This window comes from Octopus bimaculoides, chromosome 1 (genome assembly GCF_046866305.1).
Source record: "Octopus bimaculoides isolate indiv1 chromosome 1, ASM4686630v1, whole genome shotgun sequence".
In the NCBI taxonomy this organism is placed as follows: Eukaryota; Metazoa; Mollusca; class Cephalopoda; order Octopoda; family Octopodidae; genus Octopus; species Octopus bimaculoides.
The window spans coordinates 53,201,913-53,218,628 of record NC_142928.1 but is presented as its reverse complement, the minus strand read 5'-3'; the positions used below and the strand labels follow the sequence as shown (position 1 = coordinate 53,218,628).

At 30.1% G+C, this 16,716-nt stretch overlaps 1 protein-coding gene across 27 annotated transcripts in view; it reads right to left on the bottom strand.

Moving 5' to 3' along the window:
• Positions 1 to 16,716, bottom strand: part of LOC106881656 (calcium-dependent secretion activator 1) — a 240,691-nt gene that overhangs the window by 208,803 nt on the left and 15,172 nt on the right. For 18 of the 27 annotated variants that reach the window (XM_089359140.1, XM_089359056.1, XM_089359105.1 and 15 more), the window contains exons 2-3: positions 12,865 to 12,945; positions 12,623 to 12,661 (exon numbers count right to left, since the gene is read on the bottom strand). In XM_089359140.1, coding sequence (XP_089215266.1) covers positions 12,623 to 12,661; positions 12,865 to 12,945 — 120 coding nt within the window. The remainder of the gene's footprint in view (positions 1 to 12,622; positions 12,662 to 12,864; positions 12,946 to 16,716) is intronic. The other 9 variants (XM_089359365.1, XM_089359147.1, XM_089359656.1 and 6 more) reach the window with 1 other exon arrangement.

Below are 16,716 nucleotides of genomic sequence, written 5' to 3'. Positions count from 1 at the left end.
CATGCTAACATGGCGAACAGATGTAAAATGATAATATATGTGTGTGTGTGTGTGTATGCATACATACATACAAACATGATAGTAACATTGATCATCAAAGCAGTCTATCCAGATTACTACCTCCCACTTAACAGGGTATGAGTTTTCAATCCAGGAACAGGAAATATCAACCAAATACCTAATGCACAAAGGAGACAGAGATATAGGAAAAGCAGTAAAATGTGACAACCGGTGCAGACTTTGTGGAGTTAACACTGAAAGTATCACCCACATTATAACCAGTTATCTGAAAATATCATCACAGTATTATTTACCAATGAAACATGATGTAACTAGAACACTATATAATGAAATCCATCGGAAGGATAATCATGAGGACAAAGAAATAAGAACCCACAGTATGGTGGAAGCCATTGCCTCTCATAATAAAAAGGAGTATGGTGAAATGTCCCAGTAAAAAACTCAATAAAATGTATACATGATACACCTGATATAATGATTTGGGACAGTGAGGAGAAATTGTGTACAGTTGCCCAGAGGATGTTAACATAAGCTGAAGGTCAATGAAAAAGAGAATATGCTGAACTATTGAGAAATCTGCAGTTACTCTATCCACATTACAAGTTCAGGTTTATAGCTGTAATGATCGAGGCACTGGGATATGCAACACACTGCCTAAATACCAATCTTGAGAAATTAGGCAACTCAAAACCAGAAAGGAGAAAGTTGATTCAAAGATTACAAATCCAAGCCATCACTGAAACTGTAAAAATCTGTAAAACTTTCCAGAAGATTATCATTTAAGTATATATGAGTGTGTCTCGACATGCAAAATATATGCATGAGAAGACATACATAAAACAAAACATACAAATCTGCACATATATATACATACAAAAATACCCTGTTGTTGATGTTGAAATTTCACCGAAGGAGCCTTGAATCTAGGTTAGAAACCGGCTCTTTCTTTATTGGCAAGAAATCTTGAAATAAAACTGAATAATGACATATATATATATATATATACATACATACACATATGTACACATGCATACACATACAAAAATATACACACATATATACACATGAATACATACGTGCATATAACTATGTACAACTGCTTTGAAACCTCCAGCTTCTGTATCCAGATTATAAATTCACATTTATACCAAAAATAGTTGGTGCACTTGGGTTTTGTGCTTAAGTGATAATCTAGATAAGCTAGGGTTTTCAGAAAAATAAATCAACCAATTAATTCACATACTACAAATACAATCTGTAACTGGAACAGTAAATATATGCAAGATTTCCCTCAAGTTTAAGATGTGACATTATTCTTGTCAGAAACTATCTCCTTCAAAGGAAGAATTCAAATAATTAAAAACAGAATAAAACACACACACATACACACAAAGGGCTTTTCAATTTCTGCATACTAGTTCCACTAAGAAAACAGGGCTCAACCCAGAGCTGACTCTTGTCAAAGGTGCCAGACAGTGGGACCAAATCAGGAACCACATGACTGCAAAATGAACTTCGTAACCAAAGCCTGTTTTGCTTCTTGAAAGCAACCAGCACTGTATTTTTATTTAATATGACAGTCAGAGGAGTAGTGCTCATAACTATTCAATATTCTTCCAGGTTAACAAGATGTATGTGATTGATGATCTGTTTGAACATCAGTTGGTGTTTGTTGGCAAAGTATTGGCAGAAATCCCAAAAGTTTACTGTCCTGGAATGAATTATTAGTTAAAGAGTTTAATGTGAAGGGCAAGAAGTTTCATTCTGTAAGAGTAAGAGAAGTGGGAAAAATAGGTTGGACAAGTAAGCTTGAGTAGACAGAGTATGCAGCTACTTAATTTACAAGAGCAGTGTCTACTGAATTTCAATCAAACAAGCAGAGAAGAAAAAATGCATATTCATCACTGACTCTTTGTCCAGTTGACGTTCTTCAAAATTCTGTTTAGAGTGTTAGTATGTGCAGAAACAGAAAAATCCTGCTGTGCAGTTATTACTTGAGTGTTGTAGAAGCTGAGCAATTGGGCTGAAGTATTTCACACTCTAAAAACGAAACTCAATCTTTGTGATGAAGTTTCAGCAATGTCTTTTCTATGGAGCTGCCATGCAAGATCATCAGAGATTGGAAGGCCAAGTATTTGAGTAACTTTGGTTGTTCAAATTGCCTGTGATTCATGACTACAAAGTTTAAGGCACAAGAGTGTTTCTTTGACATGTAGAGTAACTGAGTCTTTGATTTGTTGAATACAACAATATTGTAATTGAAGAATAATCTAATGCTAACAGTATAGACTGTAATGATGTATCCAACAAGGCTTTTGATCTTATGCATGATAAATGGTTATAGAACAAAGACTTAACTAGTAGGATTTTATGCCAATCAACGGTTGCAAAATGAGTGACACAGAAAAGTAAGTCTCTGGTAGATGTGGTTCTATGGAAGCCATACCAATGTTCAATGAGGAGGCAGAGAGAGACTTGAAGTGGTGAAGATAAACTTGACAACTGTTCATATTAGCATTAAGTTACTGGAAATAAGTATGATAGATCAGAAGTTTGTAGGGTCAAAGAAGTTGCTCTCTTTTTGGTGTAGTCACAAATTATAATCAGTTATTTTTACTTTGACTAGTCTGAACTCAAGGTTATCTACATATATTTCAAAAGTTTTCCTTGATATTTAACTTAAGTTTACCATATTTACTTTACTTCAAAAAGAATGGATAATTAAAGAATCAAAATTAATTATATTTCTAACTTTTCTTCTTAAGTAGACTTACATATGTTTTTTAGAGCCGGAACGCAAAGCCATCAGCAAAGAGAAATAATAATGATTTCTTTAACCACGTTACAGTTTATTATAATTCACTTTTGAAAGTGCACACAACAGTTTGATATCCAATGTACATGATAGTTTGATATTGTGTTGTTACTTTATAATATATTTCACTTCAGTTTTACCAAAACTTGAATAGTTGTATACTTTTAGTCTTTCTCATTTATTCTTCAGATAGGACAGGAAGAGTTTAAATTTTTACTCCATTATTTCCAAGAATTAAATGTCAGTTTTCAGAATTCTCTCTAGAACAAGAAATTTTTTCTCAAATAGATACAAGGCTAAAAATTTGAAGGGAGAATTCATTGATGCCAGTATTAAACTGGTACTTTATTTTATCAACCCAGGAGGGATAAATAGCAAAGCTGATCTTGGTGGGATTTAAAATAAGAATGTAAACAAAAGTAAACAAATACCACAAGACATTTTGTCCAACTTTAATTTCTTACATTGCACAAGGCCATAAATTTACGACAGGGGATCAGATTCTTTGGTTTCAGATTTACCTTTCCACCCTCCAGGTGGAAACCAAACAAGAATTCAGAAAATTCTGAGCAGTATGGCATGTATCAAAAACTAAATATTATAAGGCAGCTAGTTTGGTAGTCTAAATTCTACTACTAGTCCAGTCTTATGTGAGCCCTTATTTATAGTCTTGAGCAAAAGGCTATTTCTGTAGTAGAAAGACAAAAAATTTCATTATCTTTTTGGTATTTATTTTATCAACCTATGTCTGTTGGAAAGCAAATTGATACCAAGTGGCTTTTCATACAGGAACATAGTTTTATTGTAAGAGAATTTAAGATCTAAAATTAGCTACTAAAACACCTTCCAATTTGTATAGTTTGATGTGCATTTCAAAGACATAGAAGGCAATACCAAAAGCAAATTTATTTGTAAAACTTCATTCATCTCAAACAATATCAGAAATTATTTTCACTTATCATCAAGTAATATTTTTAAAATCATTACTTTTATTTGTACACTTTTTTTTATATCTTAAATCAGAGAAAGAGGAAACCTTTTCCAAAATCAAAAAAGTAACACACATAAAATTTTTTAATAAAAACTTTAAAAAAAATCTACTCACCATTGCTCAAAAAAGCCTATCATATTTTAAATGAGCAAAACCAGCAAGAAAAATGTAAGTCCATCTACCAAGAAACACATATATAATTAACTAACTTACTACTCTTTATCTCAGACACTACTTGTTGGTAATTAGAGTCAAATGCTTGAGCTTTCAGTGATCAAAGTTACCCCTCAATAAGTGATCAGTGATATTAGCAGGAGCACAGTTGATTAGACTGACCTCAATACTTGACTGGTATTTGTTGATCAAACCCAAAAGAATGAAAGTCAAATTGAATGGCATTTGAGCTAAGGACACAAACAGATAAAACTAAATAAAAATCATTTTGTCCAATGCTGTAACAATTCTGCTAGTCTACCACACTAATAATATAAAAATAATACATCTTAATAAAAATTATTTTAAATAAAAATAATGATTTTTAACTTTTGCATAAAACCACAAATTTTTGAGTGAGCATAGTTAATTCAATTAACTCAGTAATTAATTTTAGCTAATTTGTTTCTCATTAGTTTACTCTGGTTCAAGAGAAAGTCTTTGTAAGGCCTCTGATGTTAGCAAGAATGATGCAATTAAAGTTCTTCTTGAACAGTTTTAGGTTGATGGCTACAGGGAAAACATGGGTAAGATATAGAACTCCAGAGATTTTTATAGGAAAGACAGAGCATGTTGGTTACTGCAAAGCCTGCAGGTGGACACAGCATTAGTGACAAGAGAATCAGAAGTGTCTGAATTAAGGTAATATGAAACTTTCAGCTCTGAAGAACAAAGGCCATTTTGTTGTTGGCAGAAAAGGCAGAGATAGGAAACTGTATGTGATTTTCATTATGTGATCTAGGATGTCCGTATGTGTAAGAACAGCACCATTCCAAATATAGATATAGCACTCAATTATGAGACTTTGTAGAGCATTAGTAGTTGGGGGGGGGGGGAATTAAGTATTTTGAGACTAAATGGAGAGATCGGTCTTTGTGATTCACTTTTTGCTATAACAATATTTAATAGCATATGAAAATAAATAGATAATTCTTAACTTTATTGAAATTTAAATAACAAATTAGAAAAGGAGAGAACTTGAATTAGAAGGATTTTAGATACTCCATAAATAACTGAAAATAGAACAAAAACAAAATTTATTTCATTAAAAATGGTTGTTGATGATTTCAGCTTTCATTAATTGAAAGTAAATTTATCTAAATTTTAAAAACGACTTCTTTGTAGATAACACAATAAAGATACTCCTCCTCCCCTCTTTATTATAAAGCTATCATATTATGCTGCAATAGTTTTCTTATAACTAGGTCTTACTGGCTACCTGCCCCAACTATGAGACATCACACTTCCAATATATATATTATACAATCAACTTTTTGTAAAAAGAAAAAAAAGATGAGAAACCTGTTAGTAATGAATGAAAAGGCCAAGTCTTTAGATTTCTTCTAACCAGTTTAACATTAATATTAATATGCTGGTTTCTGCTTCAACATTGAACATATTGCTTAGATAACTAAACTAATTTATGAGAAATCATAGCAGCAACTCATGAACTTAAATTTAGTGCTTCTCCTGCTCCAGTTGATGACATTGAATGTTTTTGCCAGTTCACTTGAAATATCATGAAGCTTTTAATATTAATATACGTTACTTCTTTGTTGCATCATTAAAATAATATTTAGTTTATACCTCAACTTTTTCTTTTATGCAAAATATAATTGTTCAAATGACTATGTTGCCTATGATGCTACATAGTAAAACTCAAATAGGCAATGTTTCACTCGAAGTTTGCTATTCCAAGCTTTCATTTCTTTGTTTCAGCTTTGTATAAAGCAGCTTCTTCTCTTTCAAACAATCAGCCAGAGATTGTTTACTTTATTCTATTTTGAGCCAACTTTGCAATACTTCTCTTAGTAGAATTCATTGCATCTTTTTTAAAGTTATTTCTCAAAGTTCACTCATTCTGTGTGCATTCACTTTTTTTTATAACTGAAAAATGAACTTACCCCTTAACTATTAAATAAGGAAACTTAGTGATTTTAAAATGTAGTCAATAATTTTCTCAACACTTCTGTACCTAATTTATTTCACATTGTACAACCAACAACTCATATCCAATTAATTCCAGGTTTTCCTTACCAATTCATCAATAAAAATCATTTATTACAATGATATTGCTACTATAAACTTGAGATGTATTAAATCTGAGAAAATGCATACACATAGAACTGAAAGATAATAAGCAACCAAATGGGATACTTTATGACATGAATTAATACGATTGAAGCAATAAAATGAAAACAAATTAATAAAATCATATATTCAAAAATAAAAAAAATGAGTTGACATCAAAGATAATTACTATAAATCTGAAATTACAAAGAAAATAAATAAAACAATGAATTTTTATTATTATTATTATCATTATTTTGTACTTGTAAAGAACAATTTATATTGAAACAAAGGTTATGTTATTTTCAGATTTGCACGTTTTCTTTCATCCTTAATTTGCAATTTCAATTTTCATATGTCCACAAAACAAGCGATTTATTACAACTCAATCACTAATCCAAAACATCAACTACTCTCTAAAAATGATCAACTCAATTTAGACATTAAATATTTTAGAAAGCAACAAAAAGTATATTTTAGATACCATAAACAGTTTAAAACAAATTATTTCAGTCATTAGGAGTCATCTCTCATCAAAATATGCAATACAGAGAGTTTAACCTGAAACTATACACATTAAATCCTTGATGTTGATTCATAACAGGTAATAAGAATAGATGTCATTTCTTTTTGTTGTAAATTTAAACTATCATATTGGCTTGATATTGATATTTTATCAGCTCTTCAACAATAAGAGAATATACTGTTATAACATTTAAATGATGAGAAATCACAATGATTACGTGAATAAAATGCAATTATTTTTGCTGGAGAATCATGATTTCATGGCTATACTAGCAACATTTCTATTATTGGCAAACCACTTAAATTACCCCCTATCCAATTAAGTGCCACAGAACAGGCAAGAGAAAAATCTTGGTTAATGTTGAAATGATGAAATGCAAATTAAAAATATTAAAATTGGAAGCAATACTTAATTTTTATTTTAATAATAAAATATTGGCCTATGATAAAACTTTTCTTTTACTCACTGAATAAACTACTTGAACATTTAAAATTATGAATTTTATTGTTGGTCAAAGTCATACAAGGTTATCCTATTATGCAAGAAGACATCAATTGACAATATTATTCAAGTTATTTTACTCAAAACTGCTTTGGCAATAATTTCATAATGGATTTTTAACAAGCAATATTTTCTATGATAAATTTTCATAGAAATCTTTTTTAAATCAAATATTTAAAAGAATTTTTTGTCACTTCAGTTCAGGTGTTTATAATCGCAAAGAATATTAAACAAGTTGAGTAGAGTAATCTGACTAGCATTAACAATAATTAATGCTATATGTAAGTTAAAATGTAATATTAAATATTTGAAGAGAATTCAAGAATGACAATTGGTAGTTGAAGCTGAACCAGTTGTAATGTGCTTGACAAGCCAAAGGGTCAGTGCTTCTGAAGTTACTATTGTCTTTGACAAAGGCATTTAGTTTTTGGTAGCTCACTTCACCAAATTGTAAATTTCTGTAAATAGCAAGAATACTATTACAGAATTAACGAGTTCATTTTTGGCTTGCAAGATGAGTTTATCATGCCCAATAGATGTAGCAACAAATATATATTGTAAATACTGAGTTTTAGGTAATATGGTGTGTGATAATAGCACAACAATCAAGTTCAACAAACACAATAATTATGAAACCAATAGCAAATTTATAAGTTCCTGTTAATTAGCAGAGGTGGAAGTTCAGCAAAATAGCATTTACTATGTTGATAGGACAGTAAAACACTGGCATCACAAATGCAAAGAATTATATTTAAGGTGCCAAAGAATCATGTCCAGGTGCCCATTGCTGTATGTAACTGTCTACGGTGCTTAAGTTATATTAAATCAGTGTTCCTGAATGTTTTATATGTGTGTGTATATATATATATATATATATATATATATATATATATATATATACACACAGCACAATGTTATGTTATCAATTATGATTTAACTTCAGATCAACTAAGGCCAAACAAAGCTATGATCAAAGGCTTTCTACTTTTGGTTGTACTACCTTCTATTCACATAGTGTATCTTAGACTGTATTACCTAGTATGTCCTATACTTTTAAATGAGAAAAGTGTGTGATTTAAATGAGATTTGTTTGCTATTTCTAATGGGTGCAGCAACCAAGAAGAGGCTTTCCCACTGGTTTGTACAGCACTATTTGTTGTAGTGAGTCACTTCATGACTGATTTCAAAAAGGATAAATATAACATTAGACATTTCAAAAATAACATGTAAAGTTCTTCCAACAAAAATGCTTTGATTATGGCTTGTAACTCCTATGAAAATGTGATACAGTTCCAAATAAGGAAAAAAGCCCCACAAAATTAATACTCTTTTGTCAGTACAAGAAATAATATCAGCCTGTATTTATAACAGATTCAGAATGTCAGTACCATTTGAACAAAAAATTCTGAAGTCAGGTATCTGTCATGGCAACTCCATGTTTATAACATTAGTAAAACTGCATCTCAAAGACTAGGTTCCTCTTTAAATCAACAAAGTACTTTAACCCTGATCAGTTGTTTACCTTCTACAGAAAAGTACTTCATCCCCCCAAAATTAGTAATATTCTACAAAGCTCAGTGAAACCTCACAAATTGGTACTGCTTCTGCATTTGGAGAAGTACTACAGCTACCCATACAGACATCCCAGCTAGCATCCAAAAGAATGACCAAACTCATACTCATAGCTGCTCACCTCTACCTACAAGTTCAGAATTTACACCATAGCAGTAAAAATGAGTTGTCCTTACAAGTTTTAAGCATCTACACACCAAATAATCCTTTGATTTCAAAACTTTTAGTGTTTAAAATCATTTTACCAGGAGTTGGGTAGCTCTGCAGGGTATCTTCTCAAAGTCATAATTATTTTTTACCATTTAACACTTATTTAGTTAGATTTTTGCTTTATCAAAGATCTTAGTAATTGAAATATATTGAATAATTTGAAAAACAAAAAAAAAAATATATATATATTCACATTCAAAAACAAAATTATGTCAAATATAATTTATTTCAGAAGTATACTGAAAACTAATGAAATAGCAAGCTAATGTCTATGATAAAAGTGAATATATTCTAGAGATCTGGACTATTGCTGAAAATACTAAATTAAGCAAATTACAAATATACACCAGAAATATACATAATAATATATTACATTCACTAATATAGAAGTTATTCTTAAACAGATTGATAAAATATCTACAGATACCATAATAATATAAGTAATTTTCTGGGGAGTTTTACTTTTGTTTTCCACATAGTTAACTGTTTTCAACAGATCACACAGTAGAAAAAAAAAAGCATAAATGAAGTGTTATATCCAAATGGATAGTAATATAAGGCAGTATCAAAAACATCTAACTTGAACAAGTATGATGAAATACACCATAATAAAAGCTTGACAATGAAGCTTTCAATATTAGGCAAATCAAATCTGATAAAGTCAAATTAACATTATTAGATCATTGGAAAATGAAATCCTGAGACTGTTTAAATAACAAAATAATAATACTAAAAAGACAAGATATAACTCATTTTTAACTTCTTGATCAATTTTTGCAAGAGTAAAAGTAAATCTAATTGAGTATATATAGGTTGTACAAAGCTAAAGCATTTTACTGAGCAAAAGATGCATTTTGAATTTAAGAAAAAGATATTCAAAACACTATAATAAAATATAATTGATTTTATCTCAACTTCCTGTATGGCAATACTGCACAGGAGTGCATGTCAGCCAGTACCTGAAATGCATGGTATCACAAGAATCATACTAATCTTGTTTACATGCCTTTTGAAGGAATGCTCTAATGTAAGGGAGAAAACTCCAAACCCTTCTATCCTTCATTTCTGCTCTGTCAGAATAATTGCCTGACTGAGCTTTTGACTTAATTTTCAATAGAACAAACCTGGATTAGTGGTACAAAGGAGACTGGGTTCATTAAAATTCAAGCTAGTATTGTGAAATAGCAAGGTTTCAGAGATACTAAATAATCAAAAACAAACATTTCAAATTGAATAATATCTGCATATTAAAACATGATAAAAAAAAAGCAGCTGAGTGTTTCCTCAATTTATAAGTTTATGTTAGACATTATCATTATCTTTATATCCATTTTTCCATACTTGTATGGGACTTTTTGAGGCAGTATTTTATGATCAATGCCATAAAAATTGCATATTGTGAGAGGTAAGACTTTTACAATATACAGAGTCAGAGTGTACCTATCTAAAACTCAAGATAGGTATTTCAACATCCTACAATTACAATGAGGGAGCCTCTACATGATCATTGGAGTGCTAAAAATAGTAACTTTTCTTTCTTAGTCACACCTTATGCTATCAAAAAAGACATTAGATGACATATTCCCAGATAAACAAAAAAGATAAGATAGAATATCTCTGATCAGAATTGACGGTGGGGGGGTGTTTAAACAAGTGATTACTACTTTTGTGGAGATAAATCAATCTATGAAGACCAAATAAAGAAAAAGGAAATGAGATAGAGATTTTTTTTCTCTTTTTTTTTTTGCAATAACTGCTGAGAAGAAATATTCAATGTGAATAGGAATAGTGGAGTTATCTACCATCTTCATTTTGCAAAACTATCTGCCTGCTAATTCCAAATTTTTCTGATTATATTACAAAGTTTTGTTTAAAACATACTTATACTACATCATTATTCAGGGTGAACAAGGTGTGATTTGTTGAATGACACTTGCAAAACATATCTATCTGAAAGAATGAGAATATATTCAATTAATATGTGGTAGCTAGAGAAATGAAACAGGACCAGATATCAACCTAAGAGAAAAGAAAGTTAAAATTATTTAAATTTACTTTGAAAACAATTATTTCTTTAAAAAGCTGATGCTTTAAAACACCCTGCTTTCCTATTATCTGTGGAAATGTATCAAGTGTATGAAACTTTAACAATAAACCAATCACAAACAGGATGTCTGAGAAAGGTAGTATATGATTATTAATAACTCAGACTATGTCATTCATGAATTTGAAAGACTCATACTATTTGTCAGTCGCAGAACAATTTCCAAAAAATTAACAAGAACAATGTAGTGGATTCATTCAAAGTTACAGAGAAAATAAGATACATTCAAAACTATCAACTTCCAAAAATTGAATTTACTGTATATTCTAGGCTTACAGGTAAACAGGTTTCAAATTATTGCACATGTAGATTATCTATGCCTTAGTTATTAAAATTAATGTTAAGATCCTGTGTTTCCAAGGTGATGTCCTTACCAATGTAATTCCAATTAAAAGCAGTTCACTATATTTGTTTCTTGTTTATCACTAATTTGAGAGAGCTAGATGTACAAATTTAGGAGTTATACATATTATTATAGATTTTTGAATAAGATTGCGCTATAATTGCAACTTTAACTTTTTCTTCAAGACAATCTAGAATAAACTATAGAGGAAAAAAAGAATAACAATATATTTTCATTGATATTTTAATCACCATTTCAATGTATGTTTTCCATGCTGACATGCATTGAACAAGTTTACACAACAGTATACTTCCATGCATCCCAATCCTAAATGTCACAATTTCAATGAAATCCAACTTTCTTATGCCTGATATAACTACTTCTCTGCTAATTTTCTTGGTATATTATATAATATCTAATAATGATTGCAAAACTTTCTTACTCAACATACATGGAAAAATGTTCTAAGATGTTTACTAAAACAAAGTACAAAAAAAAAAAAAATTGTTACACTAAAGTAATTTTGTAAATATATTTTCTTTCAAGAACAATTTAACTCTTAATAAATATAAACTGTACAAAATATCAAAAGAGATTTCATTTCATTTTTTTTTTAATTCCAGATCTTTAGAACAAAGATATATTACTTTACTTTATATAACAGACTTTAAAAAAAAATGTTCATATATCAATAACTCACAATTTTCATAATTTTGTTATTTATGCCATATGCCATCTCTACACAATGCATCAGAAAAAGGAAATAAACCATAAACCTTACAGCGTAAATTCTTATAAATGATGTTTACTGTTTACAATACATGATAAGCACAACTTGTAAAAGTAACTTAAAAGCACAGACTCTAGACAGAAACAAAAAGTACATCAAAATGCTTACAAAAGAACAGCATTAAGATTGACATCATCAACAGCAGAAATTCCATATTATTCAATAACCAGCCACAAAAATACAGAACATATTCAAATAAAAATACATCATATTATACTAAAAAGAGCATTTCTGTTTTATTCTACAATGCAAATACAAATTAAATCTAAATATGAAGAAAATAGACGAGTAATTAAATTAATAAAACTAATTATAAAACAAGAAACAATAGTAATAAGGTCTTGGTACAAAAAATATTTTCTGGGGAATAATATTAGACAACACAATTTTGATGAGTATAAGACATCCATTAAACATCCATTAAGCCCTTCTGTTTTTTTTTATATTTTAAATGAGAAATAATTACCTTATCTGGCATTTTGTTACAGGATCTTTGTATGAGTGACTATCAAAAGATTAAAAAATATAAATTATTTCAAATTAAATTTAGAGTATACGTTTATAACCAAGGATGTCAAGTTCAGACATACCACATTAAATAAAGCACATAAATGGATTTACAGTAATATGACTATATATATATATATATATATATATATATATATATATATATATATATATATACACATATATATGAGTAAGACTTACCCGGGACATTTGTTCAACTAAATGAAGTCTACCATCAAGCTCTCGGCGTACTTGTGCCGCTTGTTCATCAGCATTATCAAGCTGTAAAATAAACAAATTAGCAATAATCATAATGATATAAATTCAAAACACAATAAATTGTTACATAATTATCTTTTAAAGGAGAAAAAATACTTTTAAAAAACGTAGGATTAATGCACTAGCATTTTTTAATATTTTTATAGATATGAAACAAATAAAGAAATAAAGTGATTGAGTGTGAGTGGCATATTTTTCTCTTGAAAAATATATTTTGGTACCAAGTTTGTAGTGGTTTATTTTCTAATCAGATGAGTCTAAAAATTGCTCATTTAACTCCCGAACCAGATTTTATAAATTTCACTTAAGCATACTTCCTTTGCCTAATAAACATGTTAACTATATTATCAGGAACAATAATATTGGTTTGATTTCATTCATCCACCATTAACACTGCTCTACAAAGCAGCAATATCAATATTTATTTTCAAAATGTTTATTGTAATTTGAGCTACTCTACAGCAACTCTACAGAATAAGCACTTTATACAGACTTACACATACATGCAGCATATTCATATATTTTCTAGTTATATAATGGCAGGCTTCTCTACCCCAGTCATCAATTATGGTCAGTTGTTTATCAGTTCATTTGTCTCAAAACAAATCCCAGTTTGAGATGACCCATACAAATACAAGTTGCACATTTTGAACTAATGGCTGAACTATAAGCTCCAATATTTTATGTATCCAGACATGGCTAATACTTTTAAACAATTCTCAGAAATTAGCCTATATTCAAACAAGTACATTCTAAATTGATTTAATATATTTCAAAACAATTTTTCTGTTTAGATTATATATATCATATATTTAATACTTCAGTTTTACAGCACTATCTGCTCTCTCTATGAATAGATATCCTCAATTTTATAAAGTAATTTTAGATAGTACTAGATGTATAACAGATATATTAAGATAAACAAAAATTGATATTGCAAATAATATAAGGGTCCCAACAAAATTTAATCTAAATTTTAATCCTAATAAAAAAATTTTTATATCAATACTTCTGTCTCAAAGAAATTTGCAAAATGACCCTTTTTCTGATCTAGTCACATCTAAAGTTACCAATATATCACCAACTGGATAAAATGCTAAAATTGGGTTTTGAATATGTGAATTGTCCTTAAGAAAAGAAATTGTTTTCTTAAGAACAATATAAATATTCACAAATAATTTTCATGAGACTAAAAATCTATAAATCTATGAGATAGTTGCATAGATATCACTGTGTGTGTGTGTGTGTGTGTGTGTGTGTGTGTGTGTGTGTGTGTGTGTGTGTGTGTGTGTGTGTGCATGCATAGTGTGGTCAAAGCAGTTTGAATCAGTTTGAATCAGTTCTTATTCAGAGCTACTGCCTTCCAAGAAGGTTCAGATGAACATGTCTTACTCATATTTTCTAATATTTGGTATGACTTCAGCCAATTTATAGAGTTTTTATCAGAGTACCAGCACTAAAGAGGTTGTCCTATCCTTAGCAAGAATAAAGAGTCCTCTTGCCATAACACTAACTGCAATCATACGCCAACAATATCTGTTACTGTTAAAAACAAGTCTACAAAAATTGTTTGCTAAAACATTGCTTACTTCAACCATTGTTAAATCATAAACAAGAGATGCTATAAACAATAAAATGTGAATTTAATTTTAATTTTCAAATACATATCATCAATTTTTTTAAAAAATAGAGTAATTGATTGAGTTTACAATTTTTTTTCATAGAGAAACCCAATAATCACACTGGCAAAAGTCATCAATGATTTGAGGAGTAATGATAAATTAAATTTGGAACAATTTAAATTTTGTATGGTTCCCAAGAAAATGAACCAATGGTTGAAAGGATCTTGTTTAGATTTTTAAGTTGAAAATATTCAATGATTATGTTGCTTTTAAAAAATTAGAAATAACAGACAAGTCTATATGCTATACAAGAAGTAGTTGAGCTGGTGAAATAGTGACCATGTTATTTTAACTAAGAATATTTTAAAATGTTATAGAAGATTACAATGTGATTTACAAGCAAAAGAAAAACCAACAACAATTAACAGTTTTAACTGCAACCAAATCACTTCCTCATGAAAGGAATTTGAAATACTGACTCATCAATTGATACATCTTTGTCATTTATCAAGTACAGAAATAACGAATGAGTATAAATGTTTGAAGATTGGGTGAAATGGTGGTTAACATTTGTATATCTGATGAGGCAGTCAGTTGGCAGAATTATTAGCATGCTGAACAAAATGCATAGTGGCATTTTATCTGAGCTCAAATTCTACTAGGGTAGACTTTGCTTTTTATCCTTTCAGGATCAATAATATAAGTACCAGTTGAACACTGGGATCAATGTAATTGACTTATCCCCTCCCTTGAAATTGCTGCCCCTGTGCCAAAATTTGAAATCAATATTTTTGTATCTGCAGGTAAATGTTCCACCAAATCTTCTTTACAGGCGCTAAAAGCTATCCTCTAGCTCTCTACTTACTCTTCTTATCAAATTCACAACCTCAGGGTAGCCACAATCAATGAAGGCTCATTGAAAGGAAGGTCTGATGAGATTGTTGAAATGCTAGAATGGAAACAGATCGATGTGTGCTGCCTGCAGACAGAAGCCATAGTCAAATTCTTCACAGGTAAAGAATGTAGGTATAAATTTTTCTGGGTTGCCAATAGTAATAGTGTGGCAGGGAGAGGGTGCATACTTTTACCAAAGAAATGAATAAATAAAGAGATCACAGTAGTCTAGAGTGTGCAATTGGATAATTAACCTGAGACTAGTCTTGGAAAATATGACGGCAACTTTTATCTCTGCCTATTCCCCTCAATTGAGACTGCCAGATGAACAAAGAGATCATTTTTATGCCTTTTCAGAGTACCTCAATGACAAATGATAACTTTGACAGACTGATTGGGCAGCATCTTGGTAGACAGTATGGTGTGCAATGAGTGGAGAACAAGGCTCTTGGAGTTTTGTGATGCAAATCATCTAGGACTCCACAACATGAAATTCAAGAAACCAATTAGTCACCTGCTCACCTCTGTTGAGCACAAAAGCCAGATTGACTACATTCTCACTAGAAAGCAGAATAAACAAATAGTTGTAAATGCAAACTTCTTCCTGCATGAAAAACATACTACCTAACATAGGTTAGTGGTTAGTGAGACTCAGAGGCACAAGCCAAGCTAGAAAAAGAAGATATGGAAGCTTGAAGATCCATCAAACATTGCATCTAACATGGTAAGATATATATGTTCAATAGTTATGGTTAATAAATAAACAAGAGAGATGAATGGTAGAACTAAAAATAATTCCTTCAGAAAGAAAAATACACACAAAAGTTAGTAAGTCATGCTATAACTAGGGCACACACATGTACACATAGATATATACATATTCATACACAAGCATATAAATGCATACATGTAAAGGTAAGGTAGGAATTTTCTTTGCAATCAGTTAAATACCAAAGAAAAAATTTTCATGAAAAATATTTTGTAGCAAATATTTGTTGATCAACATCATCATTTAACGTCCATTTTCCATGCTGGCATGGGTTGGACGGTTTGACAGAAGCTGAGGAGCTGAAGGGCTGTTCAGGCTCCATGTTTGTTTTGGCATGGTTTTTACGGCTGGATGCCCTTCCTAACGCCAATCAATATCAACAGAAAAATTTAAACTTAATTTCTGATTCACATATTTATACCAAATATAATTCTTTAATTAATATACATACAGCTTCATGTAAAAGAATAAAGATATGCCTGAAGTGGG